Source organism: Chiloscyllium punctatum, chromosome 48 (genome assembly GCF_047496795.1).
Source record: "Chiloscyllium punctatum isolate Juve2018m chromosome 48, sChiPun1.3, whole genome shotgun sequence".
NCBI lineage: Eukaryota > Metazoa > Chordata > Chondrichthyes > Orectolobiformes > Hemiscylliidae > Chiloscyllium > Chiloscyllium punctatum.
This window is the reverse complement of record NC_092786.1, coordinates 39217111-39230219: the sequence shown is the minus strand read 5'-3', so window position 1 is coordinate 39230219 and position 13109 is coordinate 39217111. Positions and strand designations below refer to the sequence as shown.

Sequence of the window (13109 nt, the reverse complement as noted above, 5' to 3'; positions counted from 1 at the left end):
ATTTGTTTTTGAAAGATAGTTCCAAAGAATCATAGCCCTCAGAGTGAAAAATTACACCGAACTAGTCCTGTATCACATTAAATAAATTTTTGAACATCTTGTACAAATCTTGTGCTCATTTACCCAAACAATAGATTTGTCAAGTTTACTATGGGCAATCTCAACCACACCTCAAATCTAAACAGTTGTTTCACATTCTTTCCCTTCTAACACAACACTGAAATCAATAATATCATGCTAATTTCATGCTGTTGATGAAACCTGACTCATTACTGATTACTCTATTTAATATAGTCTGTCGACTTATGGATTCAAGGGCATTATGTTTCAAGAAACTACCCAAACACTCCAGAAACTCACTACTTTCCTGATATATGCTAGTCTACTCATTGTAATCTATATGCATGTTAAGATTCTTCTAAAATCATATTGTATTGACAATATGTTTACCTCTCAATATATCTAACTTATAAATGGAACAATATCATTGTTAATGCCTCCCCTCTACTATTTCCCCATCTTTCTTGCAGCCTTTATAAACTGCTGTATCAAGTTTTCAGTCACAAGCCATCTTGCAGTTCTATTTCAGTCAAAACGACTACATCATAGTAACCAAGTTGAATTTGAATCTGCAAGTTCATTCAGTTTTGCTTAAATTGCCAAGGCTACAATCGTTTATCCAGTTCTTACCATGCTCTCTCCTACTTTAATTTGAACATTTTAGTTTACTCTGCCCCTCCCATAATGTATTGCCTAAAACAAAGTTTCTGAACAATCGACTATTCTTTTATTATTTGTTATAAACTATTATTGATACGAACGTTTTTACCTGCAGATGAATTGGAAAATGATACCAAGATTATTGCCACAAAGAAACAAAGAACTGGGATTCTAAAAATCCAAAACAAAAACAGAAATTACTACAGAAACTCAGCAGGTCTGGCAACATCTGTGGGGAGTAAACAGAGTTAACATTTCAGGTCCACAGATGCTTCTTCAGGTGATTATAACGCTTGAGTTTCATTTTTAAACTTAGATACTTTGGACTTCCCAGATGCAACATCATGGGAATTTGTTTTTAAATGGTTGTTAATACTAAAAAAGGACAGCCCAGGAAATGAACCAGACAAGTGAACAATTTGATCATTCTATCCTCTCACCAATGCCACTTTTAGATGATAGCTTAGTTATTCCTGGTCTCATTTCACTCAAGGATGCTTCACATTCCCTGAGATTTTAAGTGGCTCACAAACTATGCATGTAAACACAAACCTAGAGCTGGAGTGTCATGAAGCGGTCTTCTGCGTGGATTCGTAGCCGTAAAAGGATAATACACTGTTCCAGGCTTCCCTGATGATGGGACAGGTCCAGGACTGCTTATTTCCACATCTGACCGAAGAATGCTGGACTGCAAAATAATACAAAAATGATAATCGATTCTGCATGGCATTTTCCAAGATAATATAAGCAAAGCATTCTATTTTCAAACAGGACTCACCTTAAGAATTTCCTTAAATAGACCAAAAAATATTTCTGAGGTTGAGATTCATAAACATTAGCTTTACCTTTAAATGTGTTAACAGCAACTTAATATTAACTAAACAAAGCATAAATTATTCATGCTAATCTTAGTACATAAAAATCTAAGTAATAGAGCAAACTGAAAATGTACAATATCCAAATTTAGGTTACAGATTTCATGCAGTGCTTTTCTCACTTGATCTAAATATGAAAGTACTGCAATATTAACTCAAGGTCAAAATGTAAGACAATAAGAAGCAAGTTTTCTGCTGTGTTGCTAACGAGTTCAGCAATGGATTTTACATAATGTAAAAACATGAATCAATCATGTTAAAAGACTTGGAGCAGTTTTACTTTAGTACAGTCACACACACAAGTATAATCTAGGTACGATCAGTGATCCGTTGTCTCAAATAGGCTATAATGTCTTATTGAGCAAGTGCATGAGAGAAAATCGCCAGCACAGACACTTCTGAAAAGGTCAGTGAACCTAAATTTCTCTCCACAGATGCTGCCAGAACTACTAAGCTTTTCCAGCAATTTGTTTTTGTTTCTGATTTCCAGCATCTGCAGTTCTTGTGGTTTTTATTCAGCACTGACAACATTTTGTTTAAGCTTTAGAATAAATGCACAACTTTTACAAGTAATGGGCACACCATTTAATTCAAATATGTCCAAACCACTAAAATATTATGACATGTTTGTAAGATATTTTGATGTAATATACCAAATCTACAACAATAATTGGAGGAAAATTTTTTTTAAATTAGTACCTGGCTCTCAGTTAGTCAATAGTTAATTTTATTTTTATTGCCAATTTGATTTATCAGTGCCATAATTCACAGTCAGTTTACGATCAATGTAAGTTGCACACATTATTAAAAATACATTATAGTTCAACATATTTTGTTGAATTTTGAATAGTAAAGAAAATAAATATTTTGAAATGTTTTGGGAACTTGAAACTTTTAAAAATTTTTGAAAATTTTTTTTGTATTTGTCATTGGTTTATTGAAAAATATTGATTCACGTGACCCAGTTTGATCCTTGACCTAGAAGCAATTACAACAGGAAATCGAGAATCTGTATAGCAGTCGGGGACAAAAAGGAGAGTGAAGGCAGTCAAAAAACAATCATGGAGACAGATTCTCAAGCTGTCAAAAAGCAGTCTTTTTTTCCCAAAGAGGACTATCGCTTCTGTTTCGTTCACCTTTAAGTGACTGAATGAAGAAAAATGACCATACTGCACAAAGGTTTAGACACCTCTGGTAGATGCACACTACAGTCAAAGGAATGGAGCTAAACAGAATCTGGAAAGAATCGAGCCATTATTAAAGGGTTTGACAGGTGGAAGCCTGGTTTGTAGAAGCCAGCGATGGAGCTGGAATTCAGCCCCGAGGGCTGGCAGGTGGGACTAGATTGGGTTGGGATAACTGGTTGGCATGGACGGGTTGGACTGAAGGGTCTGTTTCCATGCTGTACATCTCTATGACTCTCATAACTGAGGGGCAAAATTCATGCCTTATAATTGAGTAACTGCCGGCAGCTCCATCAGATAGCTTTGTTATATTTGGCATTCCATGTGTATTTATAGCTCATTTTGTCCATGATTTATCCATTAATTCATGTTTAACTGACTTTGATTCTGACTCGTGTTGAAGTATAAATGATAAAAAATGAAATCCTCTCCAGTAATTTCTTCGAGTTTCTTTTTTTTTACAAATTTTGAAGGGGATTCGAGCAACATTGTAGAGATTAAATTATTTAGCCATTAAGGGAACTAAATTAGAAAGGTCTCGAAACAGGAATAGGGATCAAAAGCTTCAATTAATTTATACATGTTCATTGCGTTTTTGGATCACATCTGCTCATTTGAAGCATGTCTGATTAAAGTTAGTATTCACTGCATTGTTCGTTGGCAAGATACATCAGAATGAAATCACTATTGAGAAATGTTTAGCCCTCTTAAAGTTCAACTTCACCACTGAAAGTCACTTCCAAGGACCTAGATACAATAGTTTGATGGCCTCACACAGGTGTTACAGTCAGTGGATGTTTACTTAGTAGTACAGAGCTTGAGCAGTACTGAAAGAAAGAGATATGTTATCAAAGCTTTTCTGTCCTGATGTGGGCAAATGAAAAGCTTTAACAGCATGTCTTTTTCTTTTTAAAATCAGTAAATATATTTAAATGCTGTATCCTACCAAATGTACCAATATTCTCAGACGCAGATCAAAATCAGAACTCATTAATCAACAACTTCTTTTCAACCAGATCTCTTGGCTAATATGGATAAACTTTACCTCTCCCTCAAACACTTAGCGCTGCAGCAAGATTCACACCCACATTCCCTAGGTTGCACAGATATTCAACCATTAAAACCATACCACCAATACAGTGTCATTCATTTGTTATGGACCAGATCAGACCCTCTCTACCTTAAGAAGGTAGCCAAGATTCTAATCTTTTCTGATTTTAAAGGCAGATGTGAATTGCGTGTTCTAGACGTGATGCGATTGGTCAAACTACTCGACATCAAGTTAAACATAATTTATTTAAACACTGTAGTTAAAATACAAAGAAAGAGGAATTTAGAATAACTATTGGAAAACAACCAAATAATAGATACAGTATCCATTACTAATTAAAAATCACACACCAGGTATAGTCCAACAGGTTTAATTGGAAGCACTAGCTTTTGGAGTGCTGCTCCTTCATCAGGTGGTTGTGAAGTACACAATTGTAAGACACAGAATTTATAGCAAAAGTTTACAGTGTGATGTAACTGAAATTTTACATTGAAAAATACACACACCCCTGCAGACCCACACACACCCCCTCACAGACTTCGACCCCTTTACACTCTCACACACACATATATACAACCTCTCTCACAGACACTCACAACCCCCCATCCCAGACAGACAGACACACACACATATGTTTGTGGGGTGAATTTATACTTGCAGAGTTACATTGTACTTTGCTCAAAAACTGCACAAATCCATGTAAGATTCTGTTAATTCATTTTTAAAATTAGAATCAGTCTAAACATTATGGCACAGACAGCAGCATGCAGAGGCGCTAATACCCAATACACTGTCTGGGCTGACACCAATTGTTAAAGTTAACCTGAGAACGTAACTTTTAAAAAAAAGTCTTGTGATTTACATATAAAAGAAGTGAAACTAACATGATCATTCTAACGGATGAGAGACTTAACAATCCAGGTCTTTTTCAATCTATAATTAAGGTTACATCTTTGCTTCTGTACTCTAAATATCCTTGAAATAAATGTCAACACATTTTAAGTCTTTCTAAATGTGTCCTGCACTGGCATACTGGTTTTTAAGTGATTCAAGAGCAAGGATACCCAGATATGTTTGGACACCCACACTTGTCAGCCTTCTACCATTTAAGAAATATTCTACCTTTTTTTTCCTCACAGAGAGAGTTCTGTCTGTCAAATTCTAGTCCATTCATACAGTCTGTCCAAATCATCTTGAACTCTTCTTGTTCCCTCAAAACTTGCATTCCCCAATTTGGTGTCAGAAGCAAATGTATAAAAATTACTATTTCCTTCATGCTTCTCTTTTCCTTTTAGACACTCAAAAGGTGCAAGTTGGTCATGCAATGCAAGAACACAAAGAGAAGCACGACACTGAAGACATATCATCACTTGAACTCTCACTTGCAGTTCAAACATAGAACTGTGCATACTTCTGAGAATACATGAGAGATCTGCATATATCAAGACACTAGGCATTAGTGCGCTCCAATTAGGTCAAGGAGAAACAAAATCACAATTCCCAGAAGGAAATACTATCCATAGGTTCCACTGTAGAGAAAGTGCAGCAGTTTATAGAGAAATGCAGGTGAGAATTCAAGACAAAACATCAGCTGCATTGGGAAGTCTGGAAGAGAACTTGCAGTCAATGTTCAGGAGCATGGAGTCCAGCACCAATTTGGCATTTGGCCTCATAATCAGCTTAAAAGCTAACTTTTCCAAAACTGAGGATGTAGTCAACTCAATTGGCATCCATGATGCAGTATCTGATGGTCAATGCTGGGACTCTCAATACAGGACAAGCCACAGTGTTGCAAGAAGCTCAGTTTATTGCCATGCAAGCTCATTTTGCTGCCATGCAATCTTATACTGCTGTCACCATGACTATGGATTACAGTGTGTAAGCAGGCTGTCACAGCAGTTCAGCAATCAATTATCAGGATTGGTATGACACCACCCCATGAATATGGCAGGTTTCATCAAGTACAAAGTGTCACAGAGCTCTCTCTTTCTCAAGGAGACAGCATTCATCCTGCCATCCGTGCCAATCCAAACATAACCTTGCAGCTGACTGTCAGCCCAGGCTGCTGTCCTTCAGGCGGAGATGCTACAGTTCGCAGCTACTAGACCGAGAACCAATAAAGATTGTTCACCAAAGTCGTCTGCTAGCAAACCCATTTAAAAAGAAGCACGTACTGCAGCCACTGGTATATCACTGTGCAGCAGTAGAAGAGTAGCAAACACAATGAAGACAAGTGCTAAGGGATGATTAGGGTGCTTACATTACTTCTGTGGCATAGAATAATTTATAAATTTAGTTTGGAATATTTAACATCGTAGTCTTTATGTTAGCATTGCCATCAAAAAGAAACTATAATGTCAGCGAAAAAGGGAAGGTATGTAATGTGGGATGTTTGGTGAATAAGGAATTGGGTTCCACTGTAGAGAAAGAGCAGCAGTTTACAGAGAAATGCAGGTGAGAATTCAAGACAAAACATCAGCTGCATTGGGAAGTTGCTACCTTTCACACTTGGCTGCATTCTCCACAGACAGCTTGGGAAAAATGGGGCTGGAAAATTGCATTCCTCCCTTCCTCTCTAATACTTCCTGATAACTTACAGCAAACTCCCCTCTCCTGTTAGAAGTAGAGCATTAATTGACAAATAGAAATCTTGTGTTAAAAAAACTCAAAAATTAATATGCAAGCAATGCTTTAATATTAGAAACAAGTTAGCCTAAAATTAATGGAGATTTTCAGTTAAGGAGCACAAGCAGGTTTTAGTCACGCCTAGTTTCTTTACATTCTTCACTCCAGTACCAAGTAATGAGGTGGATTTAAAAAAGCAGTTCAGTACCAGTAGGTTCGAATGGAATAATATCTTCAATGGTAATCAGCAGGAAATAAAAGACATTAGGTCAGTTAGGATCCCCTCCAATGTCTAGTCGAACAAAATTCTGTGAAAGTCTTGGTACTAAGCTGTATTGTTTCAAGTCTCAGCTAATGTGCTAAATATTGATTTATTTGTGGAGAAATGCTCAAGCATCAAAGAAATGCAAAGAAAGAAAATGACAAATATCTGATTCTATAACAGCAACACAAATAACAAAAAAAAACTGAGCAACAAAAACATCTGTAAAAATCACAATGCTTCAAGGCAATCTCTTGAAATTTTAATTATCATCTTTGATGCCAAAATGTCTTGCAGACTTGAGAAGATAATGACAGTCATCCATCAATTGCATCCTGCCAGAGTAATCAGACTAATCTAGCTCACTGGAGGAAAAGACAGCAACCTGGGGTACTGGGTAGTGGAGCACGGCAACACAATGTACAGATTCAAAATAGCTGATATTTGAGCTTAGTATTGTTTATGATTTATACGAACGCATGAAAACAATGCTACAAAGCAAACAAGCAGCAATATGGAATCTTGCACTACTGCATAAATTTATTGTACTTACACAATAAAATCACCACTTAAGATTTACAAAACTGAGCTCTCAATTTATTATCTCACAGACTACCCTTTAGAAAAGAGAGAGGTCAGCCAAAAATCTGCTGCTAGTGTCATAACTCAAATCTCATAATTCCGTGCCCCTACCAATCCTCTGATTGCCGACCAACAACAGCTCCCAGCCATGCAACATCTTGATTTTAAGTCCTCACTCCTCCTTATCACTGTAATCTCTTCCGGCCCCTCAACTCCCCAACAGATCTGCATTCCTCTAATTCCAGAGTCTCTCAAACCCCCAATTTTATCTGAAGTAATACTGGTGATCGTGGCTTCTGTCGCTTTGGCCCCATGCTCTGGAATACCCTCCCAGCCTCATTTTACTTTGATTCATTTTCAAAGATCCTTCTCAAAGCCAACCTCTTTGACCAAGCTTTTGGTCATCTTACCTGACAGCTTCCTAAGATTAGATTAGATTCTCTACAGTACGGAAACAGGTCCTTCGGCCCAACAAATCCACACTGACCATCCAAAGAGTAACCCACCCAGTCCCATTCCCCTATCCTATATCTACCCCTGACTAATGCACCTAACACTATGGGCAATTTAGCATGCCAATTCACCTGGCCTGCACGTCTTTGGATTGTGGGAGGAAACCGGGGCACCCAGAGGATACCCATGCAGACACAGGGAGAATGTGCAAACTCCACACAGACAGTCGCCCGAGGCTGGAATCGAACCCGGGTCCCTGGTGCTGTGAGGCAGCAGTGCTAACTGCTGAGCTACCATGGCGCCCCATGTGTTATGAGGATTGGTAGGGGCACAGAATTATGACATTTGACTTATGAGTTCTTGTGTGTCTTAGTATCATTGTTTGTTTATAATGCTCCTGCAAAATATCTGCAAAACGTTTTAGTGTCAAAGATGATAATTATCATTTAAGTGATTGCCCAGAAATGCACTACTTTTAACTGACATTTTCACTGCTCTGTTATGAATCGTTTTGCCAGCATGTATTGTATGGGCATGCCAAGTCAAAACATAATGACCTGCTTCTCATAACGAAGCCTGCTCTGACCTCCTCTTTGTATGGGAACCTTGAATCTACTTGGACTAATATGATAAAGGAAAACCACATTGTGTGTTTTAACTGGAAGAGTCTCTTATAATTAACAAGATATAGTTTATTGCATGTTAGCAACTAGTTACAGGTTACAGTGACAGGTTAGCCATTGCTCCAGAGACTCGACAAGGACCAAATGTAAAGTCTCACTCTAAGGTTCTAAGTCCACAAGTCCATATGCCATCACTATAGTAGGTTGAGATCACATTTATACTATCTATTTATAACCACTATACTAATATAATAACTATAGTGGAAATCCACTGAGAGTCACAGAGTAACAGAGATGTGCAGCACGGAAACAGACCCTTTGGTCCAACTCATCCATGCCGACAAGGTATTTTAAATTAATCTAGTCCCATTTGCCAGCATTTGGCCCATATTCTTCTTAACCCTTCCTATTCATGTATCCATCCAGATGCCTTTTAGGTTGTACTAGCCTCCACCACTTCCTCTGGTATCTTGTTCCTTACACGCGTGAAAACATGATCCCTTTTAAATATTCCCCCCCTAACCTTAAACCTATGCCCTCTAGTCTTGGACTCCATTTACAGAGGAACCACAAATATCTGAATGAGATGGGCGGGCACTATTTTGTTCGGATAACTGATTATTCGGATAATCAATTCAATGCCTCTCCTCTGGGAATTAGAGTTTTCTGTTAAGTCCACTCCCTGTTCAGGCATCGAGACTGCAGCATACCACGCGCGAACCGCCCACCCACCTGCCCTCAACTCTGTCTAACACCCCCTCCTGCCCGCGCCCCAACCCCATCCAACACTGCCGCCCGGCCCGCTCCCCAACCCCGTCCAACACCGCCGCTCCGCCCACTCCCCAACCCCGTCCAACACCGCCACCCCGCCCGCTCCCCAACCCCATCCAACACCACCCCCCACCCACCCCCAAACCCCATCCAACACCGCTCTCCACCCACCCCCAACCAGCACATTCATAACACTACTTCCCGCACTTGGTTTACTACAGTACATTTTTATTCATTCATTCGTTCAGACCGGGATTACGTCTGTCTGGACTTAATGCAGTTTGTTCATTATACATCTATAAGTTAATATCATTAAAGTTACTCATTTTAATTGTGCTATTATATTTGAATAAAAGTGAGATATTTTAGCTACATACTAGTATATCTTTAATTCTTCGATATTTCATTATACTGCTTTGTTTAGTTCCAAAACAATATCAGGAATAACATTAAATCCACTCGTAGAGGATTTTACGGGATACATTGTTCCTCTTTTAAAATCTAATTTCGTATTCATCAGTGTTGGTGTTAAGTTAATTCTTAGTTAATTTACAATTAGTGCGCTCTTTAGAATAATAGTGTGGGTGTGCAGTTTGAAGTTTTATTTCTTTAATTTGAGCACAGTTTGTTGAGTGAGCAGCTGTCTAACAGGACGTTCCTCCTACTCCCCCCTGTGCCAACCTTCCCCTCTATTCTCCTCCTCTGCTCCCCCCTGCCCCCGATTATCCGAATATCAACTGTCCGAATTTTGGATTATCTGAAGAAGATCTCAAGGTCCCAATAGAAACATTACATCAAAGAGGTATTTCAACACTTGTTCGCGTGTTTTGTTTACAAGGATTAAAAATGAACCTGGCTTACTGAAATGCTGTGGAGAACAGTCCTGGACATCGATGGGAGCCCTGGCACTGTCTCCCCACACTTTCCCTGGAGTTCTTCATAGGTATGTACCCTAAACCCCTATTCCCAAGATGATCTCTCCAACATTGTCCTGGACAGGGTAAAGGTGGAACCTGTCAAAAAGTTGCAGTAAAAAGTGTGTGTGCGTGTGCTATTTTGAGACTCACCCTGCAAAGGCAGCAGCAGCCTTACTGTTGGTCTCCGCGGGTGGGGGGAGTGAGGGCCAGAGAGAGAGAAAGCAAGACAAGCAGAGCGAGAAAAAAGGAAACTTTGGAAAACTCCTAGTCCCAGAGGAGAGGCATTGAATCAATTAACCGAATAATCAATTATCCAATCGAAATAGTACCCGCCCATCTCGTTTGGATAATCAAGATTCCTCTGTACTACTAAATGCTTAACACAGAGTGCAATTTTTCTTCATTAATGGCAATCTCAGTTTATAATTCACAATTAAAAAGCAAGTCAGCAAAACAAAGCATCTTCCAAAAACCTTCAAGTGGGGAATTCTTCAAAAGGAATCAGGACAATATTTGTATTAAGGTAACTTCTACTAATTGAAAACAACTCAAATTTTGTGAAGAGTTGCAGTAACTGGATATTCTTGAGAGACTGACTACACCATCTAACTATATGAATTGTAGCTCAATTTCAAAATTTCACATACTCAGCTATTAAACATTTAGGAGTAACCACAGGTAATAATCTAATTTCCTGCCCATGTCAACTGCAGTGCCCCAGCAGAATGGTTATTAACACTATCTGTACTATCAAATTCCACATTTTCTTGTACTGATCTAAGCAACATTTTATAAATTTTTGAGGTCTGCGGTACAAAGGTTGTTCACAGTTCTGGATTTGGAACAAAATGTTGCTGTAGATATTGTCCAGATCAATTTCCCTCCAAACCTTTCCTATTCATGTACCTGTCCAAACATCTCTCAAATATTGTAATTGTACCTGCATCCACCACTTCCTCATTCTACATACGAACCACTTAGTTTGGAAAAAGTTGCCCCACAGGACCCTTGTAAATCTTTCTCCTTAAAAAATGGCCCTGGTTTTGAACTCCTCCACCCTAGGGAAAAGACCTTTGCTTTTTACCTTGTCTGTGCCTCAGATGATTTTACAAACTTCTAAAAGGTCACCCCTCACCCTCCTACATTCCAGCCTTTCCAGCCTCTCTTTATAACTTAAACCCTCCAGTCCTAGTAACAGCCTGGTGAATCCTTTCCGAACCCTCTCCACTTTAATAATATCCTTTCTACTGCAGGGCATTGGAGCTTTTGGCAGGTTTAGAAGTGGACAAATCCCTCAGTCCAGATGAGTTGAATCACAGGGTGCTGTGGAAGATGGGGGAAGTAGTTGCAGAGGCTCAAACCCAAATTTTTGATTGCTCTCTTGTCACAGGGGTGGTGCCAAAGGACTGGAGAACAGCTAAAGTTGTTCCACTTTTCAAGGAGGATGGTAGCGATAAACCAGGGAATACTGACTAATGAGTCTCAACATCACGGGTAAGGAAACAACTGGAGAAAATTCTGAAGGAAAGAATTAATCTCCACTTGGAGAGGCAAGGTTTGATCCAAGGATAGTCAACATGGCTTTGTTTGAGGGAGCACATATCTAACAAATTTGATGAAATTTTTTGAGGAGGCAATCAGCCATGTAAAGCAGGGTCGTGCAGTTGTAATTCATATGGACTGCTGAAGGCAATTTTTAAAAATTCATTCAAGGTATGAGAGCATCACTAGCCAGGCCAGCATTTATTGCTTGCCCCTAAATGGTTTAAGAGTCAACCACATTGTTGTGGGTCTGGGGTCACATGTAGGCTAGACAAGGTAAGAATGGCAGTTTCCTTCCCTGAAGGACATTAATGAACCAGATGGGTTTTTCTAACAATCAACAATGGTCATCATTAGACTTTAATTCCAGGTGTCTATTGAATTCAAATTCCACAGTCTGCTGTGGCAGGATTCGAACCTGGATCCCGAGGACATTACCCTGGTCTGAATGAATAATTTAGTAATAATACCACAAGGCCATCACCGCCCCCATGTACTTAATATTAAAGGGTAGTTAAGGAGAAACAGTTACATTTCAGTCATAGCATAGCAGCGAGGTTATGTTGGAGCTGTACAAGATTTTGGGCCACAGCTGGAGCATTCTGCAATTCTTGTCACTGGACTGTGGGAAGATTGTGGTTGTATTGGAGGGGCTGCAGAGGAGATTCACCGGGATGCTACCTGGGATGGAGCAGTCTAGCTATGAAGAGATACAGGATATGCTGGGTTATTTTCTTCAGGGCACACAAAGCTGAGAGGGGGTCTAATTGAGAAATACAAGGGCATGGACAGACTGGATAGAAAATAGTTGAAGGGCCAATAATAATGGGCATATTTTAAGGTAAAGGCAGAGGACTAGAGGATATTTGAGAAAAATATTTTTCACCCAGAGGGTGATGGCAATCGACAATGCACAGCCTGGGAGGATAACTCAGGCAGGAAACTCAAAACCTTTAAAAAAGTATTTGGAGGAGCAGCTGAAATGTCATAATATTCAGAGCTATGAGCCAATTGCTGGAAAGTGAGACTAGCATAGATTTAGAGCAGCTTTTGAATGGTGCAGACGCAATGGGCCGAACAGCTTTTCCTGCACTAAATGATGCTGTGACTCCAAATTAAATCAGTATGAAAACAACCAAAAGTATGTGGTGAACAGAAGAATCAGTCATACAATATGGCAGAATCAGAAAAGAGATTGTGGTCATAACAGCAAAGTCTATTAAACTGCCCATCCAGTAGGGGCTGAATTTCTTTAACAGATATACAGCTTGCAAATTCAAATTTGATTGCTGTGCAAGATACTTGATGATACATGATCCAAAGTAGGTATCAGAAGTTTAATATTCAGCCTTAAAATTGCATGAAATTAGGCAAGCTTTCTTTGGAAAGGCAATATTCAAATTACCTTGCTACAATTTTAGAGTTATGAAAGGGGATAACCAAATTCATTAAGGCAATTAGACCACGATAAAAGTGGACAAAGTTAAAGTGTTGGAAAGGGGAA

General features: G+C 39.0%; 1 protein-coding gene across 8 annotated transcripts in view; it reads right to left on the bottom strand.

Moving 5' to 3' along the window:
• The window catches only part of tcf12 (transcription factor 12), a 342285-nt gene that overhangs the window by 144745 nt on the left and 184431 nt on the right, over positions 1–13109 (bottom strand). For all 8 annotated transcript variants that reach the window (XM_072565001.1, XM_072565003.1, XM_072565000.1 and 5 more), the window contains one exon: positions 1273–1408. In XM_072565001.1, coding sequence (XP_072421102.1) covers positions 1273–1408 — 136 coding nt within the window. The remainder of the gene's footprint in view (positions 1–1272; positions 1409–13109) is intronic.